This window comes from Cebidichthys violaceus, unplaced genomic scaffold (assembly GCF_023349555.1).
Source record: "Cebidichthys violaceus isolate CVI_PGR_0920_01 unplaced genomic scaffold, fCebVio1.0.p SCAF_60, whole genome shotgun sequence".
In the NCBI taxonomy this organism is placed as follows: Eukaryota; Metazoa; Chordata; class Actinopteri; order Perciformes; family Stichaeidae; genus Cebidichthys; species Cebidichthys violaceus.
Genome location: NW_027176817.1, coordinates 1 through 24,320, shown reverse-complemented (window position 1 = coordinate 24,320; position 24,320 = coordinate 1). Strand labels below are relative to the sequence as shown.

The 24,320-nt window shown below is 43.9% G+C and overlaps 1 protein-coding gene across 3 annotated transcripts; it reads left to right on the top strand.

Moving 5' to 3' along the window:
• Window positions 1-592: 592 nt before the first annotated feature.
• Window positions 593-23,716, top strand: sfmbt2 (Scm like with four mbt domains 2). Of its 3 annotated transcripts, none has more exons than XM_068733998.1 (9): window positions 593-737; window positions 3,995-4,165; window positions 4,923-5,092; window positions 11,355-11,595; window positions 14,457-14,477; window positions 20,706-20,794; window positions 21,765-22,014; window positions 22,432-22,529; window positions 23,476-23,716. In XM_068733998.1, the coding sequence occupies exons 2-9, from the start codon at window positions 4,075-4,077 to the stop codon at window positions 23,653-23,655; spliced, it is 1,140 nt and encodes a 379-aa protein (XP_068590099.1). In that variant the 5' UTR covers window positions 593-737; window positions 3,995-4,074; the 3' UTR covers window positions 23,656-23,716. The 3 variants fall into 3 exon arrangements, with proteins under 3 accessions (XP_068590099.1, XP_068590101.1, XP_068590100.1); XM_068734000.1 differs by having other exon boundaries at window positions 4,986-5,092; window positions 23,476-23,715; XM_068733999.1 differs by lacking the exon at window positions 14,457-14,477 and having other exon boundaries at window positions 23,476-23,715.
• The last annotated feature ends 604 nt before the right edge of the window (window positions 23,717-24,320 follow it).

The following is a 24,320-nucleotide window of genomic DNA, read 5'->3' as shown; positions in this document are numbered from 1 at the left end:
CTGTCCTACAGTGTGGAGGAAAAAAACAAAACGGCCTCTTAAGGGGAATGTTAAGGGCAAAAAGCAGCTGCTGTGAAGCACTCCTCGCACCATTTGAGACCGGCGTCGGAGTGCACTTTAATGTGTTTAGTGAGCGCCGTAGAGGACTGCATGCTGACGACAGCGATGTGTCAATGCTGCTGAAGATTGTAGGGCTCATGGGCAAGAAACACTGATAGTCTGAGGGGGGGGGGGGGAGGAGGGAGAGAAGGAGGGAGAGAAGGAGGGAGAGAAAGGCAGCGAACGGAGTCATGTGAGCCAAATTAGCTCAGCTTGTTGTTTACGCAATGTATGTTTGCTTCAGCCACTGTGGGTCGTCAGGGGTGTGTGTGTGTGTGTGTGTGTGGACTGTCACTGCCTTCGGAGCCTCACAGTTCTGTAAATACACTCGGCTCAAACAGCAGCTTGAGCATCGTCTGTGTGTTTTCGTCTCCTCCGGATTTAAAGGCTCTTCTGGACGTCAGACTTACGAGGATTGTCGGACGTCTCCGTCTTCTTTCTTTGTCCCTCCTCCAGCTCGGGATGTGTTTCTGGTCTAGTTCCACAAGAAGGATATTGTTCTACTCTCTCTTTTTGGATTTCTGAGTTTGGGAGGTGGTTTTGGGAGAGTTGTGAGAGGAGAGCCTCCGTGTTGATGAGAGTGGGTGGAAGTCATCGCTGATGTTTCACCACATGACCTGCTGCAGGACAACCAGCAGGCAAGTGGCTCTGCTGTTGTGTGAAGATGACCAGTGTCACATATTCCTGTGCAGATTATTCAGAAATAAGACTATAATAAGTAAAATATATAATAAGAAGTTGTATTATTGAACATGGGCCCGTTGGATATATTCTCCGTAATTTACCTTTTAGATGAATTGGGAATTCTGGTTTGTCTTATTTTGAATGTCTTTAATAGATCTATAATATCTTGAATGATGCCGTAAACACACAGTGGTTAAGACCTATACCATAATACTGTGATGTCAACTTGAACTGAACTGATTAGTCAATTAATCAATTAGTTGATTGGCAGAAAAGTCAGCGGGAACTATTGTGAACTATTGTGAACTATTGTGAACTAGTCTGAACTATTGTGAACTATCCTGAACTAGTCTGAACTAGTCTGAACTAGTCTGAACTAGTCTGAACTATTGTGAACTATTGTGAACTATTGTGAACTATCCTGAACTATTGTGAACTATTGTGAACTATTCTGAACTATTCTGAACTATCCTGAACTATTCTGAACTATCCTGAACTAGTCTGAACTAGTCTGAACTAGTCTGAACTATTCTGAACTAGTCTGAACTATTCTGAACAATCCTGAACTATCCTGAACTATCCTGAACTATTCTGAACTATCCTGAACTAGTCTGAACTAGTCTGAACTATCCTGAACTAGTCTGAACTATCCTGAACTATCCTGAACTATCCTGAACTATCCTGAACTAGTCTGAACTATTCTGAACTATCCTGAACTATCCTGAACTATTCTGAACAAGTCTGAACTATTCTGAACTATTCTGAACTATTCTGAACTATCCTGAACTAGTCTGAACTAGTCTGAACTATCCTGAACTATCCTGAACTATCCTGAACTATCCTGAACTAGTCTGAACTATTCTGAACTATCCTGAACTATCCTGAACTATTCTGAACAAGTCTGAACTATTCTGAACTATTCTGAACTATCCTGAACTATTCTGAACTATTCTGAACCAGTCTGAACTATCCTGAACTATTCTGAACAAGTCTGAACTATTCTGAACTATTCTGAACTATTCTGAACTATCCTGAATTATCCTGAACTATCCTGAACAAGTCTGAACTATTCTGAACTAGTCTGAACTATTCTGAACTAGTCTGAACTATTCTGAACTATCCTGAACTATTCTGAACTAGTCTGAACTAGTCTGAACTAGTCTGATTTTCTCTTCTGTATCATTTTGAACTGAACATGTTGATCGGACAAAACAAGAGCTTCGATGACGTCAGCGATTTTTAAAGACTAAATGATCGATTGAGTGTTGGAGAAAATAATGTGCAGATTAATCGATAATTCAAATAATCATGAGTGATTTTAAGATCCCCAGTGTGAGTTCCACTTTAGTTGGGTGTCACTCCTCTTTTCTGTCCGCTGTTGAATAAAAAATACTTAAAAACACAAGAGCTCTAGATGAGTGTTTCCAAACCTGGGGGTCGGGGCCCCTCCAAGGGACCACAAGATGAATCTGCGGGGTCGTGAGACCTTGAATAAGTCAGGAAAGAAGAAACCTTTGACTAATACACTGACTACCACGTGTGTGTGTGTGTGTGTGTGTGTGTGTGTGTGTGTGTGTGTGTGTGTGTGTGTGTGTGTGTGTGTTACTAGAGACGGGATGGAGATGTGGATATGGAGTCCTCTTATCGGTGCTCTCCATCAGTTTTGCATGAGCAGTGACGCAGCGCCACACACACACACACACACACACACACACACACACACACACACACACACACACACACACGTTGCATCATGTTCTGTGTTTAGAGAGGAAGCGTTTCACGAGAGCAGAGGACGACGCCTCAACATGTAACATGACGTGTTATACGGCAAAAGTGACGCTTTCATCCAAGGGCGTATGAATACTGTCCGTATGCTGAAGCATTTGTAGAGACACGGTGTCCTCCTGTGTACCTTCTGTTCAGAGGTTAAGACATAGAAGTAATCTAATTAACACTGTTTGTACTCTTATTACACCCAACAGTGAATCAGGAATCAATACAGCAATCGATAACATCAAGTCTCATCTTTATACACCAGATCACAAAGCAAAGGCCAGAAGTGCAATGACTGAGGCGACCCTTTGAACCGTCACAACTTTATCGACAATGAGACGAGACGGCGGGTTATTGATCGGGTCTCGTGTTTGCTTCACGGCGATGAATCAAAGTCGGCGTTAGTGTTAGTGAGAGGACGACGCTTCATTCAGTGTGGAGAAGAATCGTAGGAAGTCCAAAGTCATCTTCACAGCAGACAGACAGAGTTCATATTCATATGCTGCGGTCTCTGTTTGGACAAAGAAACATTGGCTAATTGATGCATTAATTAGCAGAACTAATGACCTCTTTAGTGAAACTGATTGCACTTCATGTATCACTGTGACTATGGCCCAGCATTAGGAAGCCCCTCTCGTGTATAAATACACACAGTACAAGTGTGTATAAATACACACTTGTACTGTGTGTTTCCTCTTTCAGCGTCCTCACTGAGCTGCTTCAGCCTGCTCTCCTGTTTCTTGCTGTCTCTCTGCTGAACAACAGTGATCTGCCGGCCTGTTGTCTCGCTCGTGTCGTTCCAGTTCCTCTTGTTTGTTCGACTCTGATTGATTATCTGTTGTTGTTGTTGTTGTTGGTGTTGGTGTTGTTTTTTTTTTGCTGTGGTATGCAAATGCAGGCGGCCCGGCAGCCAATCTGCATAGCCTGATATTCCAGGAGACTGAAGAGAGGCCGAGGTTGCTCTGCAGTTAGACACAACATTGCTGCTGGCCTTCACTTGTGCTTCACAATGAGTGTGAGTGTGGTTCAGTGGCACAGCTCTGCTTCTGCTTCGTCTCTTCCACTTTGCTCGGGCTGCTCAGTGTTTGTGCTCTGGACTTCCCCAGAGATCAGCTGTCTTTTCCTTGGATCTGGCGTTGGTTCGGTTGAAGTCTCTCGAGGTTCTTTGGTTCACGCTAATGATCCACTTCTTCTGTTTATTCTGAGGGAGCTGGAAATGCAAAGTGTCTTTTATTTTTCTAAGGAAACTCTTACAAAATACCGTGGGTGTTTATTTTAGCAAATGTCAAAGCGTTTATCAACTTCCTTTGGGTTTAATCTCTGTTGTGAGGCTGTAAGGGGAGTTTCTCCCCCCCAAATGTCATGGATTGTTTTGTGAACAATAGACAATATTTGATAAATCAGCAGCACATTAATGAACTGCGTTGATCCACAGCTGTCGGGGAAAGTGAGCGATGCAGTGAAGAACGGCCGACACGCCTCGGCTCAAAGGTTAACGGGAGGCGGAGGTGCAGGATGCAGTCTCTCGGCAAGGAGCGGCCATTGGCCCTGGCTGCAGTGATGTCACACTATCCCACCAATGGGAAAGAAGAGGAGGTGAACACAGGTGAGGAGGCCCTGGAGCTCCGTCCTTACTCTGAATGTGGCCGGGTCGGTTCCGCCCTCATCGGACCGACACATAACCACTGACCGATAAATTCACTATTATATTGTTTGGTCTCTTGTAGAATTTTCCGTTTTAAGTAAGGCTTTTAGTTTGTGATTATTCTACTATGAGGAATTATTGTTGTACACTAAAAACAATAGGGTATACATATCTATTAATTCATGTACTTGATACATAATGGTTTTTCTTCATATGTTCATACTTTAACCATATGGCAGGTATTCAGACATATGTGACGATAACTGCGATATTTAAAAATTCAATATTAATACCATGTTAATAATACACATGTGATAGTACTGTGGGAGTAATCCAGCACTTCTTAAATCCTTTTATACAGTATGTACAGCTGTGGTTACAGACTCTCTCTAGTCTGATTTTGTGTGTTATTTCTATATATATATATATTTAAAAAGCGACAAAACGCACCATAAACACAGTTGAAGATGAACTTGACAGATGGATTTGTCTGCTCTGTGCGCTCTGTTTGTTAACAAGTGTGTGTTCAACCCCCCCCCGCCAGAGCAGGTTCAGTCCCGCTCTCCTCACACACACACACACACACACACACACACACACACACAGAGACACGACACATTGTACCTCCAGTGTATCCGTGTCCCTGAAGTGAAGAATTCTCACCTGATCATGTCCTCTACATTCACATCTCCACCCACATGCTCTCCACAAACCTCAGGACGAAAGAGCACAGAGAGCGCTTCTATTGACCGTGACCGACTGCTCCTCCGTTCCCATGCAGATTCCATGAAGGAGGAGGAGGAGGAGGAGGAGGAGGCGGAGTTTAACTGGGAGGAGTACATGGAGGAGACGGGGGCCAGCGCCGTCCCTCACACCACCTTCAAACACGTGAGTGATTTGAATCCTTTAAACACGGCCTCAGAGATAAGTGCCATATGCAGAAATCCTTTAAGGACATATCGCCGTCGCCTCCGCCAATCGAGCGCTCTCATTGGCTCCGCCCCCCCATATGACGCACAAGTTGTTGGACGACCTGCGCCGGGTTTTTAAAAAAACAACAACACACAATTGAGGGTAATTACCGTGGATGCAAGTAAGCAGCTTGGTGTGTGTGTGTGTGTGTGTGTGTGTGTGTGTGTGTGTGTGTGTGTGTGTGTGTGTGTGTGTGTGTGTGCGCTTTTCGAGGAAGGTCACAAAACTAAAAGTGACAGACATGTAAAAGGCAAATATTTGTTATTTCTATGAGGCTGCACGATCAACAGCTGCTTCTGAGGTCAAGGTCAGGTTCTTAGTTGTCATTTGCACAACAATTACAGAGGAGCAATGACACATGATGAATGTAGAAGAAGTCCAAGATGATATGTATTTATGTCTACACACAGAACCATTCTTATGTTTTTGTTTTCTTTCTTCATTTAATTTTGGATTTTCCAAGTAGTTTATAAAAAAAAAGAAAAAAAAAGTACTTTTTAGAAATGAAGTGTTTTACAAAATAAAGCATTGCCGTATTACCCGATCAAATCAAATTATAACCGTTTGATTTCCTTCAAGTCAACAAACGTCAAAAGTGCCAAAACCAGTGTTTTTAAATCAGCCGTTTCTATTGTGTTACAGAGGTGTAGGTTACTGTGAGTGTCAGAGCGCCTCTGATCTTTACCTCACATATCTGAGTCAGGGAACTACTTCTAGAGAAAAGTGACTCATCAGAGACTCTAAAGCAACTTTTAAAAACAGTTTGAAATGTCATGGACACAAACGGGGACAGTATGGAGAGTAGGTGTGCTGCCTGTTGAACATGTCCCACTCTCTGCTGCTGGAGGAGCTACAGCTCTGTGTTCTCACTTTGGATCTGATATGACTGAGCGGATAGCTGCTGTGTGTTCATGAGACATGTGGGCTGCAGAGTAACTGAATTAAAGAATCAGATCGTCTGGTTTTTTTCCGCTAAATGCTGCTGTTCTTTCTGTGAAGTTCAGCAGAACTGCTGCGGTGCCAAAATGACAGTGAATCTACTGATCGATTGAACATTCATTCATTGTGAAACGGCATCTTTGTTTAGTGCCAGTGGAGCCATAAAGTGCTGAAAGTTGACCACAGTTTTAGCATTGATTATTAGGCGCAAGCCCGTGGGGAGATTATGTATTTGGTCGTGCGTCTATCTGTCTGTCCACAGCTAATCTCGTATATCACGTGGGCCAGCTGATATTTGTGTTTTTGGCTCAAAAACTGGCATCCATAGAAAAGTTTGGTCTCGCTTTGAACTGGAGCGTCCGCAGATTTATTCCATATCGGATACATTACGGCCCACTAAAGTCAGGAACGCCACAAGATGAACAAATCCCTGTTTTTTTTTATCTGGCGGAGATCTGCACCACTGATGCACTTCTCTAATTTACTCTTTGATTAGACAGATCTGGAATTATTTCGGCTGTTTTTGTTAAAAAAGGGCACTCAACACAACTTTAAGTCCCAGCCGGTTGTCAGAAAATGTTAAATACTCGTCTCCTGCGTCTCTCGAGAATGCTTTGAGTTCTTCCAGTTTGGGTCTAGAGAGTGTAGATGGTGAACAAAAAGCCTGCGTTGGACGTTTTAAGGGGAAAGCGGAGGATCCGGTGTTTTTTGTTTGGGGCTGAACGTCTGAACGTCTTGTTCTGTCTCTCAAAAAGTCCCTCCATCTTTTGTTAATCCCTCAAAGTGATGCTGTGCAGAATAACAATGATTAAACTCTGCAGAGCTATATTTTTCAATTTCAATTTGAGATTTCAAAGTTTCCAAAGCCGCCAAATATGACGAGAGTTTTTGAGACGACTATTTCCATAAAACAAGACATTAAATGAAGGGTTGGAACATAAAGCAGGTCGTCAGACGATGAGATCATGTTTCACTGTAAAGCTACACGAGAGGAGAACTCTGGACATCGGCTTTTGAGAATTTTGACTTTTGCGTAATAAGAGTTTTGAAGATATCCAATAAAGACTGGTTTGGTGACGGCACCAGTATTGAGAGACACTTTGAGCTGCAGTGTCTTGAGTTGTTTCTCTGGTTACTTGTTAACCTGTAAACCACACTAACCAACATGGAAGGTGCTCGTTTTAAGTGTTACAGTGAAGCGCTGCAGGGCCTTTCTTTTTGAATAACAGATGTGTTTAGCTACGTTAGGATTCTTAATGTTCCCCAACAGACTGCAGCTCTGATCAAACATCAGGAATGTCAAATGTTTGAAAAGAATGTCAAGAATTCTTAATTAATGGGTTTGCAGAAGACTGAGAACCAGTGGTGGAAAGTAACTCAAGTACCGTACCGAGGTACTTGTACTTTACTTGAGTATTTCCATTTTTCCATAGTATTTGTGTGACGGCTGTAGTTCCTCGTCAGTTGATGAAACCAACATTCTTCAGATAAACACGCTCTTTAAAACGCCTCTTGGATCAGAAACGCCACAAATATATGATGATCTTCTAGAATATGATGCATTGCTAAATTAAACCAGGCAACAAGACATAAAGGAATTGTAGTACTTTAAGTGTTTTAAGTACTTTTAGCTGAGAAGTGTGGTGTTCATACTTTTACTTAAGTAAAGGATCTGAATACTTTGGGAACATTAAGTGTTTGTTTTGCTAATTTTAGCATATAGTTCTAACAGTACATGAACGTGTTGCATCACAGCAGAGGGTCAGATGAGCGACTGCAGGTGATCCTGGCTGTGAAGTCTTTCTGTGTCTCTTTCTGCGTCTCTTTCTGCGTCTCTTTCTGCGCCTCTTTCTGCGCCTCTTTCTGCGTCTCTTTCTGCGTCTCTTTCTGCGCCTCTTTCTGCGTCTCTTTCTGCGTCTCTTTCTGCGCCTCTTTCTGCGTCTCTTTCTGCGTCTCTTTCTGCGTCTCTTTCTGAGTCTCTTTCTGCGTCTCTTTCTGCGCCTCTTTCTGCGTCTCTTTCTGCGTCTCTTTCTGCGTCTCTTTCTGCGTCTCTTTCTGCGCCTCTTTCTGCGTCTCTTTCTGCGTCTCTTTCTGAGTCTCTTTCTGCGTCTCTTTCTGCGCCTTTTTCTGCGCCTCTTTCTGCGTCTCTTTCTGCGTCTCTTTCTGCGTCTCTTTCTGCGTCTCTTTCTGCGCCTCTTTCTGCGCCTCTTTCTGCGTCTCTTTCTGCGTCTCTTTCTGCACCTCTTTCTGGGTCTCTTTCTGGGCCTCTTTCTGCGTCTCTTTCTGCGCCTCTTTCTGCGTCTCTTTCTGCACCTCTTTCTGCGTCTCTTTCTGGGCCTCTTTCTGCGTCTCTTTCTGCGTCTCTTTCTGCGTCTCTTTCTGCGTCTCTTTCTGCGTCTCTTTCTGCGCCTCTTTCTGCGTCTCTTTCTGCGTCTCTTTCTGCGTCTCTTTCTGCGTCTTTTTCTGCGCCTCTTTCTGCGTCTCTTTCTGCGACTCTTTCTGCGTCTCTTTCTGCGCCTCTTTCTGCATCTCTTTCTGCGTCTCTTTCTGCGTCTCTTTCTGCGCCTCTTTCTGCGCCTCTTTCTGGGTCTCTTTCTGCGTCTCTTTCTGCGTCTCTTTCTGCGCCTCTTTCTGCATCTCTTTCTGCGTCTCTTTCTGCGTCTCTTTCTGCGCCTCTTTCTGGGTCTCTTTCTGCGTCTCTTTCTGCGTCTCTTTCTGCGTCTCTTTCTGCGTCTCTTTCTGCGCCTCTTTCTGCGTCTCTTTCTGCGCCTCTTTCTGCGTCTCTTTCTGCGTCTGGTGTGTTTGAGATCGTGGAGCGGCTGCTGCTGCTCTCGGGACGGGCCTGAGAAACGGCGGAGACGTGTCCGCTGCTGAATCAAGACCTAAAGGAGCGTGTCGGCGTTTGGGATACTTACATCATGAATGGTAATCAGGGCGAGATTAAGAATACGCGTGTTTTCTTTACGAGCGGACAAACTGTCTGTGTGGTGATGCTTTGGAGCGGGCGAGGTCTCTGGGGAAGCTAAATTGCCTTGTTGGTAAGTGGATTGAGTCGCTGGGAAACAGACCATGAATTCCCCAGAAAAAAATGTGATTCACTAAAGTGCAGCCCTCATTTCTCTCCCTCTGCCTCTCTGTGTGCCTGGACAAATTGAAACAGTGATTTCTCTTGGGCCTGTGTATACACACACACACACACACACACACACACACACACACACACACACACACACACACACACACACACACACACACACACAGTGTTTGCTGCCCCGTAGCTCTCTTACATAAGCCAGAGTGATGCAGCACGTTTGCATTGTTGTAGCAGGAAGTCTCAGGGCCATTTGTATTGTGTTTATTTCTAAGATGTTGGCTTTTTTTTTTTTCTTCTGTTCATTCAGTGGCGAGCGTGTGCGTTCGTGTTGAATGTTAACATCCTGTTGGGCTTCTCGAGAATTGTATAGCAGCCTGTGGCTATGGTGGAGAGCGCACAATGCCGCGCTGCGTTCACTGACGTACAGATTTATCACTTTCTCATGAACGAGGACGGGGCTGAAGTGGAGTGCCGAGGTTTCGTTTCAGGCCGTTTGATTACACTTGTTGTTCATGAAATCTCTTCGCTTTAATCGAACAAATCCTGCTCGTCAAAGTCTCTCACCTGCTGCTGGATCTGTGGGATGTTCTGTACTATTCATAGTGATGTGAGACTATATATTATTTGTTATGATTAGAAGTTATTTTCATCATTAATTAATCTCTTGATTCTTTTTTTTTCCCCATTAATTTGTTAAAGGAATCCTGAGAAAGCGATTTTCTGGCATGTCTATATAGTTAACAATTACATACTTCAAGTTAACTGTTTATTCATTTCTGCAGGTTTTAGCGGAGATGCATGTGTCTGGAAAGTAGTGAGAAAACGACTGGATAAATGAGACATTGAACGAGTCGTGTGACAGTTTGTAAAGTGACGTAGAGACGCTGTATACGTCTCTGGTGTCTACCTGTCAATCACTGTGTAGCCCCGCCCCTAAGTCATCCCCTGCTTTATGGTCTGTGTGACTCTAAATGTTCCATAATGTACTAAATGAACATCATGCTGTATTGAAGAAGACTGTAAACTAGAGATTGAGACCATAAACTCATGTTTACAATGTTTACTGAGGGAATAAATCAAGAGAGAAGTAGAGTCATTTTAGACTAGACTTCTATACAACCAGAGGAGTCGCCCCCTGGTGGACACTAGAGAGAATGCAGCTTTAACACGCGAAGCTTTGACATCCATTTTGAATTAAGAGATTTCATTCTACTTTAGTGATATTAAATGGCTACTCCAGCTATTTATCATACATGTCCATTAAGTTGATGGATCACAAGATACAGATTATAAAAAAAAGAAGGGGCTGAGAGATCCTGGATCCTACAATTCCCAAAATGCAACTCAATGGCGTCTTTGTGCTCGACGGTCGGTCGGAGCCTCGATGCCCTCATCTTGTAAAACAGGCTTTCATTTGTTGTTTTGAAAATCTCAACGTCGGGACAAGTTGACCCTGTTGACATCATCCGTACTATTTACAAAGCTCCTTTCAGAGACAGAAGACACAAAGACAACAGTCGTCACAGGTTGTCTTCACGTCTTCACATAAACTGACCTTTTTTACGGGTGAAGTAAGCGGAGTTCCCTTTTAGACTGAAGCTCTGTTTCCTGTCATGTAAATACATATTCTGAAAGCGAAGAGTCATGTTCAAAATATTGTCAGATCACAATAATGTCAGTGTTCAGTCATTAATGTCACCCCGACCCTCCTTCTCAGCTTCTCAAGGACCCTGAACATGTATCCTCTCCGTTGTGTTTGTACTTTGGCAGAGAGTTGTGTGTTCATCGCTCAAAGTCTGAATCCTGTTGGGTATTTTGCAGGAGAGATTTTGTGTATTTGTTTATTAACGAAGGACGCTCGTTTCTGAACTTTAACTTTGATTGTTCCTTATGAAGTCATGAATATTTCATTTGATGAAGAAGAATCTTCAGGTTTGAAGTTCTTTGAACAAAAAGGTAACATTTTCATAGTTTGACCTTCACATCAAGTCATCACAGCGAATCAGACAGAATGTAAACAAAGCCAACGCTAAACTTATTGTCTGTCCACAAGCTTCCTCCCTGGTTCACCTTTGACCTGCCGTATTTACTCTAGTCTGCTGAGTAAACTGTTGTTCTAACTGAGCCCCGGGTCGTGTCTCTCAGGTGGAGCTCAGCCTGCAGAGCAGCTTCCAGCCGGGCATGAAGCTGGAAGTGGCCAATAAGGGAAGCCCGGACTCGTACTGGGTCGCCACCATCATCACCACGTGCGGCCAGCTGCTGCTGCTGCGCTTCAGCGGCTACGGCGACGACCGCAAGGCCGACTTCTGGTGCGACATCATGACGGCCGAGCTGCACCCGGTGGGCTGGTGCACCCAGAACAACAAGACCCTCATGCCCCCCGAAGGTAGGAGGAAGCACTGACGCTCACGCGTTCCCCCGGACCCGGGCGGGGTTCACGTTGGTGTCTTTGGTGTCTTTTTAAAGAAGATCGTTCAGCGTTACGGCTCATTATCTTTTCACACAGTTAGAAAAGTGACGACGATCATGAACTAGTGGTGCCAAGTTATCACAATGCTCTTTCTGTGTTGCATTAACGTGATCAATTGACCGAATTTTGCTGCAACCTCAAATGAGGGTTGAGAGATTTATTTGATTTTATTAAAGGGTCATTACTTTTATTTGATTAAGCCTAAAATGCTGCATCGGGTAACGGCAAGTAAGAGAGTCTATGCACCAATCATGTATGATTTAATTCATCAGTTACGCTACTCGGGAACAACAACAGTAACTTTCTGCCTGATCCGTACTGAGCATGTGCAACTCTCAGCAGAGATGCCAAAGAAGCGAATGCTAACTCGTTAGCTGCTTCATCCTTGATTCCCGGACGCAGCTGACGATGGAGATGTGAGGGTAGCCTTTTTCTGTTTAGTTTGTGGAAGCGTTGGATGTTCTGAGCAGTTAAAGAACATAAAGAAGTGTGACTTGTGCCGTTCTGTGAATAAATCATGTTTTTAATTCATTAGTGAAAGGCATCTTAGTTTCTTCAGTTTTTCATTAAAGAGGGAGGTTTCTTTGGAGGGGGGGGGTCCAAAGATAGTTTGAGGAACATTTTGGATTTGGGGCTATATAAATAAAAGTGATCTCATTCTTTTAGTTGGGGACATTTTATGCCTTTTTAAAATAAAATATATCATCAAACAAAGGTTTCTAGTCCGACTTGAATCGTCTGCACCGTAGCTTTCAGGGAACCCGGTTAAAACAATGAGCCGGAACTTTATCTTGTCTTGCAGTGACCTTGTGATGCACTTTGTCCATGTTTCCGTCCTGACAGTAAAGACACTTTTGCCATCAAAGGATGGGCTAACGGTTGGTTGTTACCACTCACACACAGACCAAGGTGAACACCTGCCACCTTTCAAAGAGCGCTTTACACAAACTGAGTGGAAAGTTTCCCTTTAAGCTGCCTTGACTGTCACGACGGCTCAACTGTCGTTTCAGACCACGGGTCGCCGTCTCCATTCTCGTACGCCGTCTTTTGACACCTGAACGCAACCTTTTCCAAAACGAGGCGTCCTCCTTAACTCCTCCAGCAGCCCTTCTTCCTACCTGTCCCCCTCACATTATCCGACACACTTCCACCTGCAGGCAGACGACTCGCCCTCCCCAGCCTCGCTCAGACCACTTCTGTTATTCTCCTCGACACTTTTCCCCGCTGATGGATGGCGCCTCCGTTGTTGTGGAGACGACCCGGATGTGTGTTTCCACCTGACTCGGGCGTCCTCGTCCTCACACCAGCAATGCTCAGCGGCAGGAGGTTCATAAAGATGACGCTTCTCGGTGGAACAACCGCAGCGTATTCTGTAGCTCGTATTCAAATCTCCAAACGCGACGCGACTGAAGCAGGGCCTCGTTATCTTTAGGAGCACGCAATCTGTTGAATACTTTCTCCATTAATAGTCCATCAAATGAAAGAAAGTCAAAAAATGCACAACTTCTCCAAAGCCAAGTAGACAATCATCTCACTTTTTTATTGGAGACCATGACATGTTCACTTTAGAGCAGCTGGAACCAGTGGATTTAAAAAAAATGAGCCAAAAGACGCCCGATTATCAAACAAGTTGCAGGTGAATTTTCTGTTAATTGACTAATTGTCTTAGGTCTAGACAGAAGAACAGCGTCTTTCAAATCACACATAGGAGCTACATTTGTTGCTCAGCTGCCTCCATGTTGAGAGCCATGTGGAGGCAATCCCTCAATCACAGATATGCTTTTAATTTGAAATTCAGCCCCTTTTACAAGAAGCTGGAACCAATGATTTATGCATTTTCCTGTTTTAGAAAATGACTGCAGTTATTAAACTTATGTCAAAATAGTTGGCACTTAATTTTCTGTGGAGCCACTAATGGTTTCAGAATCGCATATTTCAAATCAAACCGGCTAAACGGTTGACACTGTTGGACAGTCGAGGTGTTTTAAATACACCTCTACTATTAATGTTGCTTTACTTTGTGTCTCTTGTCTTTAAGACTTAAACTCTTGGTCCTGAAATGATGAAATCGTTGCTGGTAAAACTGGTTCTTAAACTGTCTGTGAACACATTTCTGTTTGTGAACACGTCTGGAGCCATAATGCTTTGCATATTACGATTCACCTTAAGATAACAGTGTTACAGTGTTTGTATGAAACGTAGCTGCCGAATGGGGAGGAAAGTGTTGCTGGGCAACGTAAGCCAGGCGGCATGTGATCGTATTTTGTGTGAGAAAGATCACGTGATCTATCGGTTGAGAGTATTTTGTAGGCGTACAAAACTTGTGTCAGAAATGTACTCTTGTGCATGTTTGGATGAAATACATTGTATGTTTTACTTGAGTATATCTGTCAGTGTTGGGTCATAAACTGAGAGCTTCAGCTGAAGCTCATCAAGAAGCTGACGTAGTAGTAGTAGTAGTTCAGTGACCACAGAGCTACTGTGAGCCGTCTCTTCCTGTGTCTCTCAGAAAGCTCACATTTCCCCTTTTCTTCTTTTAATAATACCAGACAGCTGACATCCGCATGCTTAATGATGCAAACTGAAGCGTACTTCATGCAATGAAGGCACTTCTATATTTCCCTGAAGGGGCTTCTGCCAGATACTGTCAAGTTGTGAATATGACACAAAAAGAAATTGATTTCAAGGCTTTGCATCATGTTGTGCACATTTCTGTTGCTTGGAGAAAAGTGTGTCACGGTTACCTGTTTTTATGTGTTTCCTTTTTTGTCTCTCAGATAACATTTACCTAAGAAAAGGTAAGCAGCTCTAACTGTGCCTCTGACTAACGCGCCTTGCCTCACTAGTGGCTAACATGAAATCAACAGTGTGTTAGGGCTGACAGAGCTGCATGTACAGTGTGCTTCCTCCTCTTCCTCTTTTCACCTCTCTGCAGGAAGTGACCTCACAGCTCAGTCGCCTTGCCTCCTCTTGCATGTGACTCCTTTCTAGCCGAGTGTGACTTAGCAGAGTGATCACACACACACACACACACACACACACACACACACACACACACACACACACACACACACACACACACACACACACACACACACACACTGCTGTTTGTGCCAAGCTGGGCTTGCGTGATAACTAGTGCAAAAAAAAAAAAAGCAACGCAGCGGCTCAGCCAGAAATGTGATGCTTTGATAAAGAGGCCTCTTCTCATGCGCAGCAAACAAACTGTGTCCTGTATCAGGAAAAAAGTCCAAACACAGTGAAGAAAAGGTCACAAGTTAAAGAAGCGCTGTGTGTAAAGCGTCTCACGGTTAGGACTGATGACAGTAACAGCGCCTTACTAAGGGCGCTTTGTTGAGACCGCTCTAGAGGACATGTAGCCTTTAAGGTTTGTGCTTGTGGGTTTGTTTCCTTCCATGTGTGTGTGTGTGTGTGTGTGTGTGTGTGTGTGTGTGTGTGTGTGGTTAGAGATGGGAGGATGTCGGCTTTTTGCGGCTTGTGACATTAGTGATGATCATAATATATATATATATATATATATATATATTTATAACACAAGAAAAATACTCCCAAACATCTGCACCAGCGTGTGCTCCCTGAGATGGTGTCTTCTTGAGATGGAAGTGTGAACAAGCAAAGCAGCAACAAGTGTCAGGGTTCTATTAAAAGGACTTGGTGTGAACGCAGTGTTGGACTGTAGACCGCTACTGACGACAACCATGATATTTTTAAAATGTAATAATCCAGCGCCCTCACAACTTTTCCACGGATAGAGCGAGAACATGGTAATTGTGAATTCTTTTAATAATCCTGTAAAATCTGATATTGTGTCAGCCCTAAGTCATATAAAAGTAATCCCTCTCAATCACCACTCATGACCCACTAGAGTGGGAGTCCGTGGCTCCGCCCCCTGCCTGGACTTTCTTTTCATTTCGATTTGTCCCAGTTGGCTTCATGCATTGGAGACGTGGAGCTGAAGAGACCTCCAGGAGACGGCCTCGGCCCCTTAGTGCTGCTCTGCTCCCAAACAAATCCATCCAAAGACAAACATCAACCCATTCTAATCAGATGAAACCCTCTCTGTTGCTGAGCTTTAAAGCAGCAGCACAGAGCTTCTTCATCCCCTGGTGAGGTCCTGCAGGCCTCGCTCCTCTTCATCACGCTCACAGTTTACTACAAGGTGCAAAACCTGGAGACAAATAAGTGTTTCAACTGGACAAACCGCAAATAACAAACACACCTTGATCCCTCGTCAAACTCGCTCTCTCACACACACACACACACACACACACACACACACACCCCCTCTCAGCTCCTCCTCTCCGCTCCTTTCCTGCTAACTGATGCGTTCACTGAAGCGTTTTGTTGCTCATGGAATCAGCGCTGCTATTAACCAGCGTCTCTGTTTGCAGGAGCATGAGTCTGCAGCGCTGCGAGCGCTTCTGTTGCGTAATTTGCTCTTTTTTTTCGGGGGGGGAGGGGATTAAAAACTCATTTGAACGACAGTGGAACGGGGTGAACAGGGTGAACTTTGATTATTTTATTTCTACACCTGCTGCCATGTTTTTCTATATATATATGAGGCAACTCGTTCTGAATGTACAGGTTTCAGATGGACATCATGAACCTGTGTTTGTGTTTTTATTGTAAAGATCATATCGATTTTAAAGAGGAAACTGCAAGACAATAACAGAACCAGAGAGCAAAAACTCTGTTCATCCCACTACTGTACACACATGTATGCTTGTTAGACTTCACGGACCGCGAAGCAATCCTGATTTAGGACTTCAACCAACGACTGTTTCGTTATCAGTTAAACCGATGATTCTTTTATTGATTTGCTCTATAAAAAGGTCAGAAAATGAAAGCTTCAAATAGTTTGTTCTGACCACTAACAGCCCAAATAATGAGATGAATTTCCATCACATGAGCTGGATCGAGGCCGGTTTTGTAGGACGATCTTTTTATGCCACAACGATCGGATAAGAGTATAATAATGCCAAACGAAACATAAAATGGATTCTCTGGCTCTGGTCACAAAACTTGCACGTCTATAAATATGAAATATTTGGCACAGGTGTAGAGAGACTCATTCGTTCCTGTACAACCGGTGATATCCTGCCAATCCAGTTTGTGGACAGTGTGAGCACAGGAGCAGCACATTAGTGAGGCCTGTTTGATGCTCAGACATCTGTGATATTACTTCAGTGAGATGGTCTTTACATGACTTAGAACAGAGTATTTCTACACTGTACTATTACTACTTTTACTCAAAAGTGCCCCCAGAATCCGACCCGGTGGCACCGATCCGATGAAGTGAGGCGCTTTCAGAACCAGTTCAAAGTTCCTCTCAGAGACTTTAAGTCAAACATCGTCGTACTTCTTCCACCACTGGCAACGTGAGCAGGTTTTTCATGAAGAAAGACACAATGATAAGCCCTACACACACACACACACACACACACACACACACACACACACACACACACACACACACATCTTCGCAGTATGGTTCCTGCGGGTCTCTTTAACACTCACCGCAAACACACATCACTTGAGTAATTCATATTTACACAAATTGCTCCAACATCCCCTGCCCTCTCATGAAGAACAACACACACACACACACACACACACACACACACACACACACACACACACACAGGCCCGTGTGCTGCAGAGATGAGGCTGTCGTCCGTCGGTCACAGTGGAAGGAGGGAGCAGTTTGAGTTCTGTGCTCTTTGTGCGTTGATCTCATAATGACTGCATGAGGCAGAGAGAGGCAGTCGGGCCTAATTTGCTCTCATTAACTCGGATTGGAATCTGTTGCACTGCTGTGATCGCTGCAACACAAAGAACCAGAGGATTTTTCCTCCTTAATTAGGACATTGGTTATCTAAAGTAAAGCTCTATAATAACCTCTGAGCACAGACGGCTTTACAGAGGAAGAGGGAGCTGGAGCACAATATGCAAATATCAGGTTCCATGCCTGTGTTTTTGTTTAGTTAATGCCAGACATTTGCATGAGGACTTCAGCCAGCAGGAGGAGGAGGGGGAGGAGGAGCGTGGGGGGAGGTTAGCTCAGCGTGGAGGGGGGGGGGGTTCAAGGTTAATTATGCACTTATTGTTATGTGAAAGTCAGGCTCTCACCTCTACGTGTCTGCTGCCTTTGGGATGGAAATAAAGAAAAACAGATCATTATTTATAAAAAAAAAAAGAAAAGAATAATGAAACTGCAAGCGGGGGGGGGGGGGGGGGGGGGGTTTGTATGTTTTAGCTTCTGCTTCTACGTTCGGCTGAGCTCTCTAAATGGCTTCATGAGTAATCTGGGCAGGATCTGTAAAAATAGTTTATCTATTTCTGCACACCCGAGATCAACACAGGAGGTGTGTGTGTGTGTGTGTGTGTGTGTGTGTGTGTGTGTGTGTGTGTGCGCACTCTTACAAAGTCCAGCAGCAGCAGCAAGGAAAGAAAATGGTGTCACAGGAACCGCCTCTATTATTAAACAGGCGTAGAGAGAGAGACGAGGCCACAGAGACGCTCAGCGCTCCCGTTACATTGTCTCAAAAAGACAATTCTTTGCATGTTTAACGTCGCTTTGAAGTTCCAGTTGACTGTGTGACTGATGGTATAATGAAGTAAAAGTCATATCTCATAATTATGACATCCAGGAACAGGTGTAACAACTCGTCCTGTGACCCGATCGGGAATTTCACCCCCGCTGACACCGCAAACATTTTTCTCATACTTTCGTTTTGTGCTCTGACAGCTGTGAGATCCATAATGGCGAGTTCATAATCGAGCAGTAATTAATTAATTGCTGGAGAATGTCGTGTTGTTCGTCAAACGCTCCTCTGAAGATGATGCGATGGTGAGAGTGTCGGAGTGGGAAAGCTACAGGAATGTGACAGCCGTGACCAGGAATCCTACCGTGAAGTAAACCAAGAAAAAGGCCTTCTTGTAATCAAAGTATGTAACTAGTTTCTAGTAATATCAATCGTTAAAGAGGATTCTTCTGTGACGTTGAACAAAAATATCTAAACATATTTTTGTTTTGGCATTAAGATGATTATTTACGAGCAGATTTAATAAACATTAAGTTAATGATTTAAGTTCTTAAAGTTGTAGGACCTTATCCCTGTTTCCTTTTCCAACATACATTTATTTTATTTTTGTAGTGTGTGTGTGTGTGTGTGTGTGTGTGTGTGTGTGTGTGTACTTGGAATGCACGCTCTGTATTTTGGGGGCAGGAGTAAACGGGAGGCTGACTTCACGAAAGCAGGAATTATATAACACTGTTGCACTCTGGGTAACAGGAATCAGACACAAAGACCCATGACTCTGGAGACAGAGCTCTGGTCCAGCTGGTGTGTGTTTGCATTGTGTGCATATTATAGTTCATAGCTTGCTGGAATTACACTCAACTTAAAGGGACAGTTCACCCAAAACCTCTCAAACTCACATTTTCTTTTCTTAGCTGTGGTGTTTTTATCAGTCGAGATTGTTTTGCTGAGTTTTGGAGATTATCTTAACCGGGTCAGGATTTGTGGAAAGAGACGTTGCTGTTTTTTTGGCGTTTTGAGGAACAGGAAGTCAGGGGTAAAGTAGTAAAGCCCGCCTCTTGCTTGATTTGATTGGCTGCCTGGGTCAGGCGTGACATTGACTTTAACTGTGCGTCTAAAAACCACTAGAAACAAAAATGCAACTCACACCAAAACTATCTCGATAAATAGTACCAGAGGTAAAAGCATGTTTTTGATTTTGGGGTGAACTGTCCCTTTAAGGGGAGGGTTTTAAGTCTTCATATCAGAGAGCAGGTGAGCTGAAAGTCTCTCCGGTCTCTTTATTAACAGCAGTGTTTTCTGCTTCTCTTGGTATCTTTGATTTTTCCCAATTTAACACTTCAAAAGCTTGAGACTGAATGTTTGTGTCTGACGTTACGTTAGCTAGTTGGTTACAGCTCTTATTATTATTATTATATTATTAGACTGCTTGGTTCACAGTTCCCTCGCTCTCCTCTTAAACTCCTCCAGTCTAATGCAGCAGTGCTGCCATGACTCCTGCTCAGTGAGGGTTACACTGTCCATTCCCTGCATGTCTTCACCGAGCTGCAGACTGACCACCCAGCCACCCAGCCTCAGACCACGGATACATTTCAAATGAGTCATCGATCGTCTATCTGGTCAACTGAATTCACTCTTAGTGTTGCCATCAAAATTCCTATCATTTTAGCATTATTAAAGATTTGAGTGCTTTCTTTCCGAGTTGCGCCCCAGATCTGTCTCTTCCCGTCTGAATCGGACCTTTACGTTTCTGACTCTGGCTTCCTTCATGCGTGGACTTCATCATGTGACTCTGTCATTGGTGGCAGTGTGACCTCCTCAGCCTCAGCTCATTGTGAAGTCACCCTAAACTCCGGATGAATCTCCGCTAATCAAACGTTTGGACTTTGTTTTGCCTCCTTTTTTTTTTTCTTTCTTTTTTATTGTATTCTCAAAACTGTGCATCTGTCACTCTTCACATGAACATTGAAATGGCAGCGCTCAACACGACATTAATCGGTGTTTTTCATGTCGATGTGTTTACTCCTGCAGAAGCCTTAAAACAAATATCTGATCTCAGCCATAAATCAGAGCATTAATGTTGTGCAGCGTGAATAAAGCCGTCAAGGAGGCTTTCCTCGGGAAGATAAATGAATACCTGGGGGGGGTTCTCACTTCTTTTGCATAGAAATTAGACACTTATTGTTAAAACTCTTCACATGTGCCGTTTTGATGGATATCTGCCTTTGAAGGTAGAACTGCTGTGTTTGAGCATGCACTGACTCATGCATGCTGTTCTCTGGTGACTCCACCTAACAGGTCAAAGTGGTGGCTCACCATCAGTTATTCACCATGAACTCAACGGTTTGCTCACTTTGCACTCGCTCCGATTGTGTGTGTGTGTTTCTCAGTCTCGACTCTCTCTCTGTGTGTGTGTGTGTGTGTGTGTGTGTGTGTGTGTTTGTTTCTTTTGTCTCTTTGCAGCCATCAAGGAGAAATACAGCGACTGGACAGAGTTCCTGGTTCAGGACCTGACCGGAGCCCGGACGGCACCGGCCAACCTGCTGGAGGGGGTGAGTGGGTTCAATGAGGACATTAGGGAGAAAGCTGAATTCATAATGTTATTCTTTCTGCTTCCAGACAGAACTTCAGTAGATTCTAGTAGAACGTGTTGTTCTACAGAGGAGAAGAATGAAGTCAAGCAGCCTGATTCTCACGATGGCTCGACTTTAACTGGCATTTATTGTTTGGGCTTTTTTAGGAAGAATGTACACAAAGTATATATTTAATGTACAGCTCCTTGAAATGTGGAACACTTACTTATCTTATTATGACAGTGAAAAGTCCTGGAACATGATCTCTAGAAGAAGAGCAGGAGCCCTGCTTTATTTTGGGTCGTCTGTTGCATGATGGGTAATGACATGAGCTGACCCCTCAGACTGAGACGAGGAGATGGATGGCGCTCTGGTGTCTGGACAGTAAGCGTGTATCTGGAGCCAGAAGGCCGCTGCCGGCTGCAGCCTGATTTATGAGGGACAGATATGATGGTGTCGCCCTCGGCAACGAAAGCCAGACGAGTGTTCCTCAGAATGTGTCCGACGATTGTGCGTTTGAAGAAAGGCCACCACACCCTTTAAAGACGAGATCAGCGGCGCAAAAAGAAACAAACGGAGCACTTTCATTTCAACCCTTTTTTTGCATCTTAAACAATTTCCTCCAGCAATTAAATTAAAGTGTTTTTTGCGTCTTTATCACTTTAAGAAAGTAGATTCAAGTTCTTTGACCTCAAGAATTTCTTTAAGCAAGTAGATTAAGGTGTTTTTTGCGTTCTTTTTAGATTTCTGTCTTAATTAGCACTCGATAAACACCAACGGCAGCGTCTACTGTACAGCTCAGTCCAGACTGAGGATCCTACCTGGATCACACGGTCAGAACCGGGAGAAACGGATAATAAAAGGCCAACAGCTCAAGATCAACTTCCTCTTGTGTTGCTTATTTCACAAGTGGAACCACTAAACCACTCTCTCTGTGCTTCTGCCTCAGCCTCTGAGAGGTAAAAACACCGTGGACCTGATCGTCGAGGGCTCGGTTCTGGAGCTTCAGGACGTCTCGGGCCCGTTCCTCTACTGGCCGGTCCGAGTGCTCCAGAACGTGGGAGGGAGGCTCCGCCTGCGCTACGCCGGCCTCTCTGACGACCACCGGGCTCAGGACACCTGGCTGTTCTACCTGGACGTCAGGCTCCGCCCCCTCGGCTGGGCTCTGGAGAACCGGCTCGCCTTAGAACCGCCCACAGGTGATAATCTGTCATTCACAGATCTGTCAGGAACTTTGTTTTCAGTGATCATAAGACATTTAAAGAGATGTTTTCCATTGTTTGGAAAGTTTAAATCAGGGCTCTTCACTGTCAACTAATCTGAAAAATCACCACCTCCATTCCAAAAATCAAGGTGGTGTCTTGTCACAGAAGAAGTATTTTATACTGTCAAACAGTGTTTCTTTGTAAGTTTAAAGGTGTTTGAAGGTAAAATCAGGAGTTAGCGTCGTATAAAGTCATTAAACATCAACAGCTATCATTCATATCCTCTTAATGAAGTTAGTTTTGATCCGTAACAATTGAAAACTGCTGACAGAAGCTGCTGTATATGAAAAGCATCACTGACTTTATGCGTTTCAGTTTTAACGTGTCACACATCATCTCTCCGCTCCTCAGGGTTCAGGTCTCTGAAGAGCGCCCCCGACTGGCAGGAGGCTCTGGAGGACGCTCGACTCCACGGACAGAAGAACCCACTGCCACTGGAGGTGTTCAAGGTGAGTCTTCACTGTGTGTGTGTGTGTGTGTGTGTGTGTGTGTGTTGGCTCAGAGCCAGACTGCAGGACTACCTGGTTGAGATGAGCTTTGTTTGACTGCTGCTGATTTCTGATATGAAACTGGGATAATAAACAGTGACGCAGTGTCACACACAGTTAGGTTTAAATAGATCTTTTCATCATCGTTGAATGGACATTTTTACTAATTTGTTGTTGGGAAGTTTAATTGTTTGAATTGTTTACTTGCATGAAGACACATTTCTGGTTTATGCATGTTCAGCGAACCTGTTGTGCACTTAGAGAGAGAGTTAAAAGAAGTATATTGTCTTTTTATGGACCTGTACGTATAATGAAGCGTAACATAATAAACTCTCCGGAACCAGAACTATAAAAACTACAACAGGAGTAACACAGCGAAGGAAAAAGCAATAACTAGAATAAAAAATGAGAGATATTTGTGACCAAAACACGGTGAAACTCATTGACACTCACAAACAAAGAGTGTAACACCAAGACCAGCCTGAGCCCCGTTAGAAGAAGCTCGCAGCGTTTCACCGAGCGCTCACTGATTACAAAGGCAGCATTTGTTTGAATGTTAAGTAACGGTCTCCTCTAGTTTCCCTCCGTCACACGGGACGTGATGTGTTTACGAACAGAAGAAGAAGAAGAAGAAGAAGAAGAACCGGCTGGTTGACATGAGGAGGAACCACATGGCTGAAATGTGAATCCAGTAAAAAAAAAAAAAAAGCCGTGGTTATTTTGGCCTAATGATCGCAGCAATCTGTGCCTCGTTCGTCACACGCCCACCCAGCAGGGTTAGCGTGACCTACATTGTCTTGTGTGTGTGTGTGTGTGTGTGTGTGTGTGTGTGTGTGTGTGCGTGCGTGCGTGCGTCACACAGAAGTGGAGCACATTTGTCTAAAAAGTCTGGACTTTACTGTGTCAGGACCACGTGGACCTGCCCGAGCACTCCTTCAAGACGGGGATGAAGCTGGAGATGGTTTCTCCGTGGGAGCGGCTGCAGATCTGCCCCGTTTCTGTCACCGAGGTGAGTCACAGCCAACGCAACAAGAAGGTTCTGAGCACCAGGCGGGCTGCTCCACCCAGCATCCATCAGCTGCCCTGATGAAGAGAAGGTAGCCTTGTTCTTTAGGTTTTACCTCCAGGATTCTGTCTAATACGGATCCCTCTCACGCTGAATGTCATTATTTTAGTATGCGAGTTATGCGTGTTGCATTATAAGGAGACTCGCTGTATGATATCCTCTCTTTCCTGGAGTGGAAGCTGACAATAGTCAATATTTTGTGTTCAAGAGTACAAAGTATTTCCAGCTCACTCATGATGCTTGAAGGATTGTGACGTTCACATTTTTGACATACTAATAGATAATGTAGGGATTTCTAGGTGATTGATATGTACTACATCAAAATATGGAAGGGGTTAATGGCCAGTTTAAAAAAAAAAATGCTTGAAATCTCGCAACTTAAAATTTTGACTTTTCCAAGAAAAGTTCAAAAGATGAATTTAGCTGATGCTTGTTCTCCTAGAGTATACCGATGCTATAAATATCATTCATTTGTATTAACATTTTAATAGTAAGTATTTAATCATGTTTAAAATTCACCCTTGTTTGCTTCCATACCAGACTGTAAAAGGGCCCTCAAACTGTTTCACTGCATCTTAATTAGTGCAGCAGAAGCTGAGATATCTTCAAATTCTGGATCCTACATTTCCCAAGATGCACCTCAATAGCATGTTTCCTGCATGTGTAGTCTCCTAACCCAAGCAAGT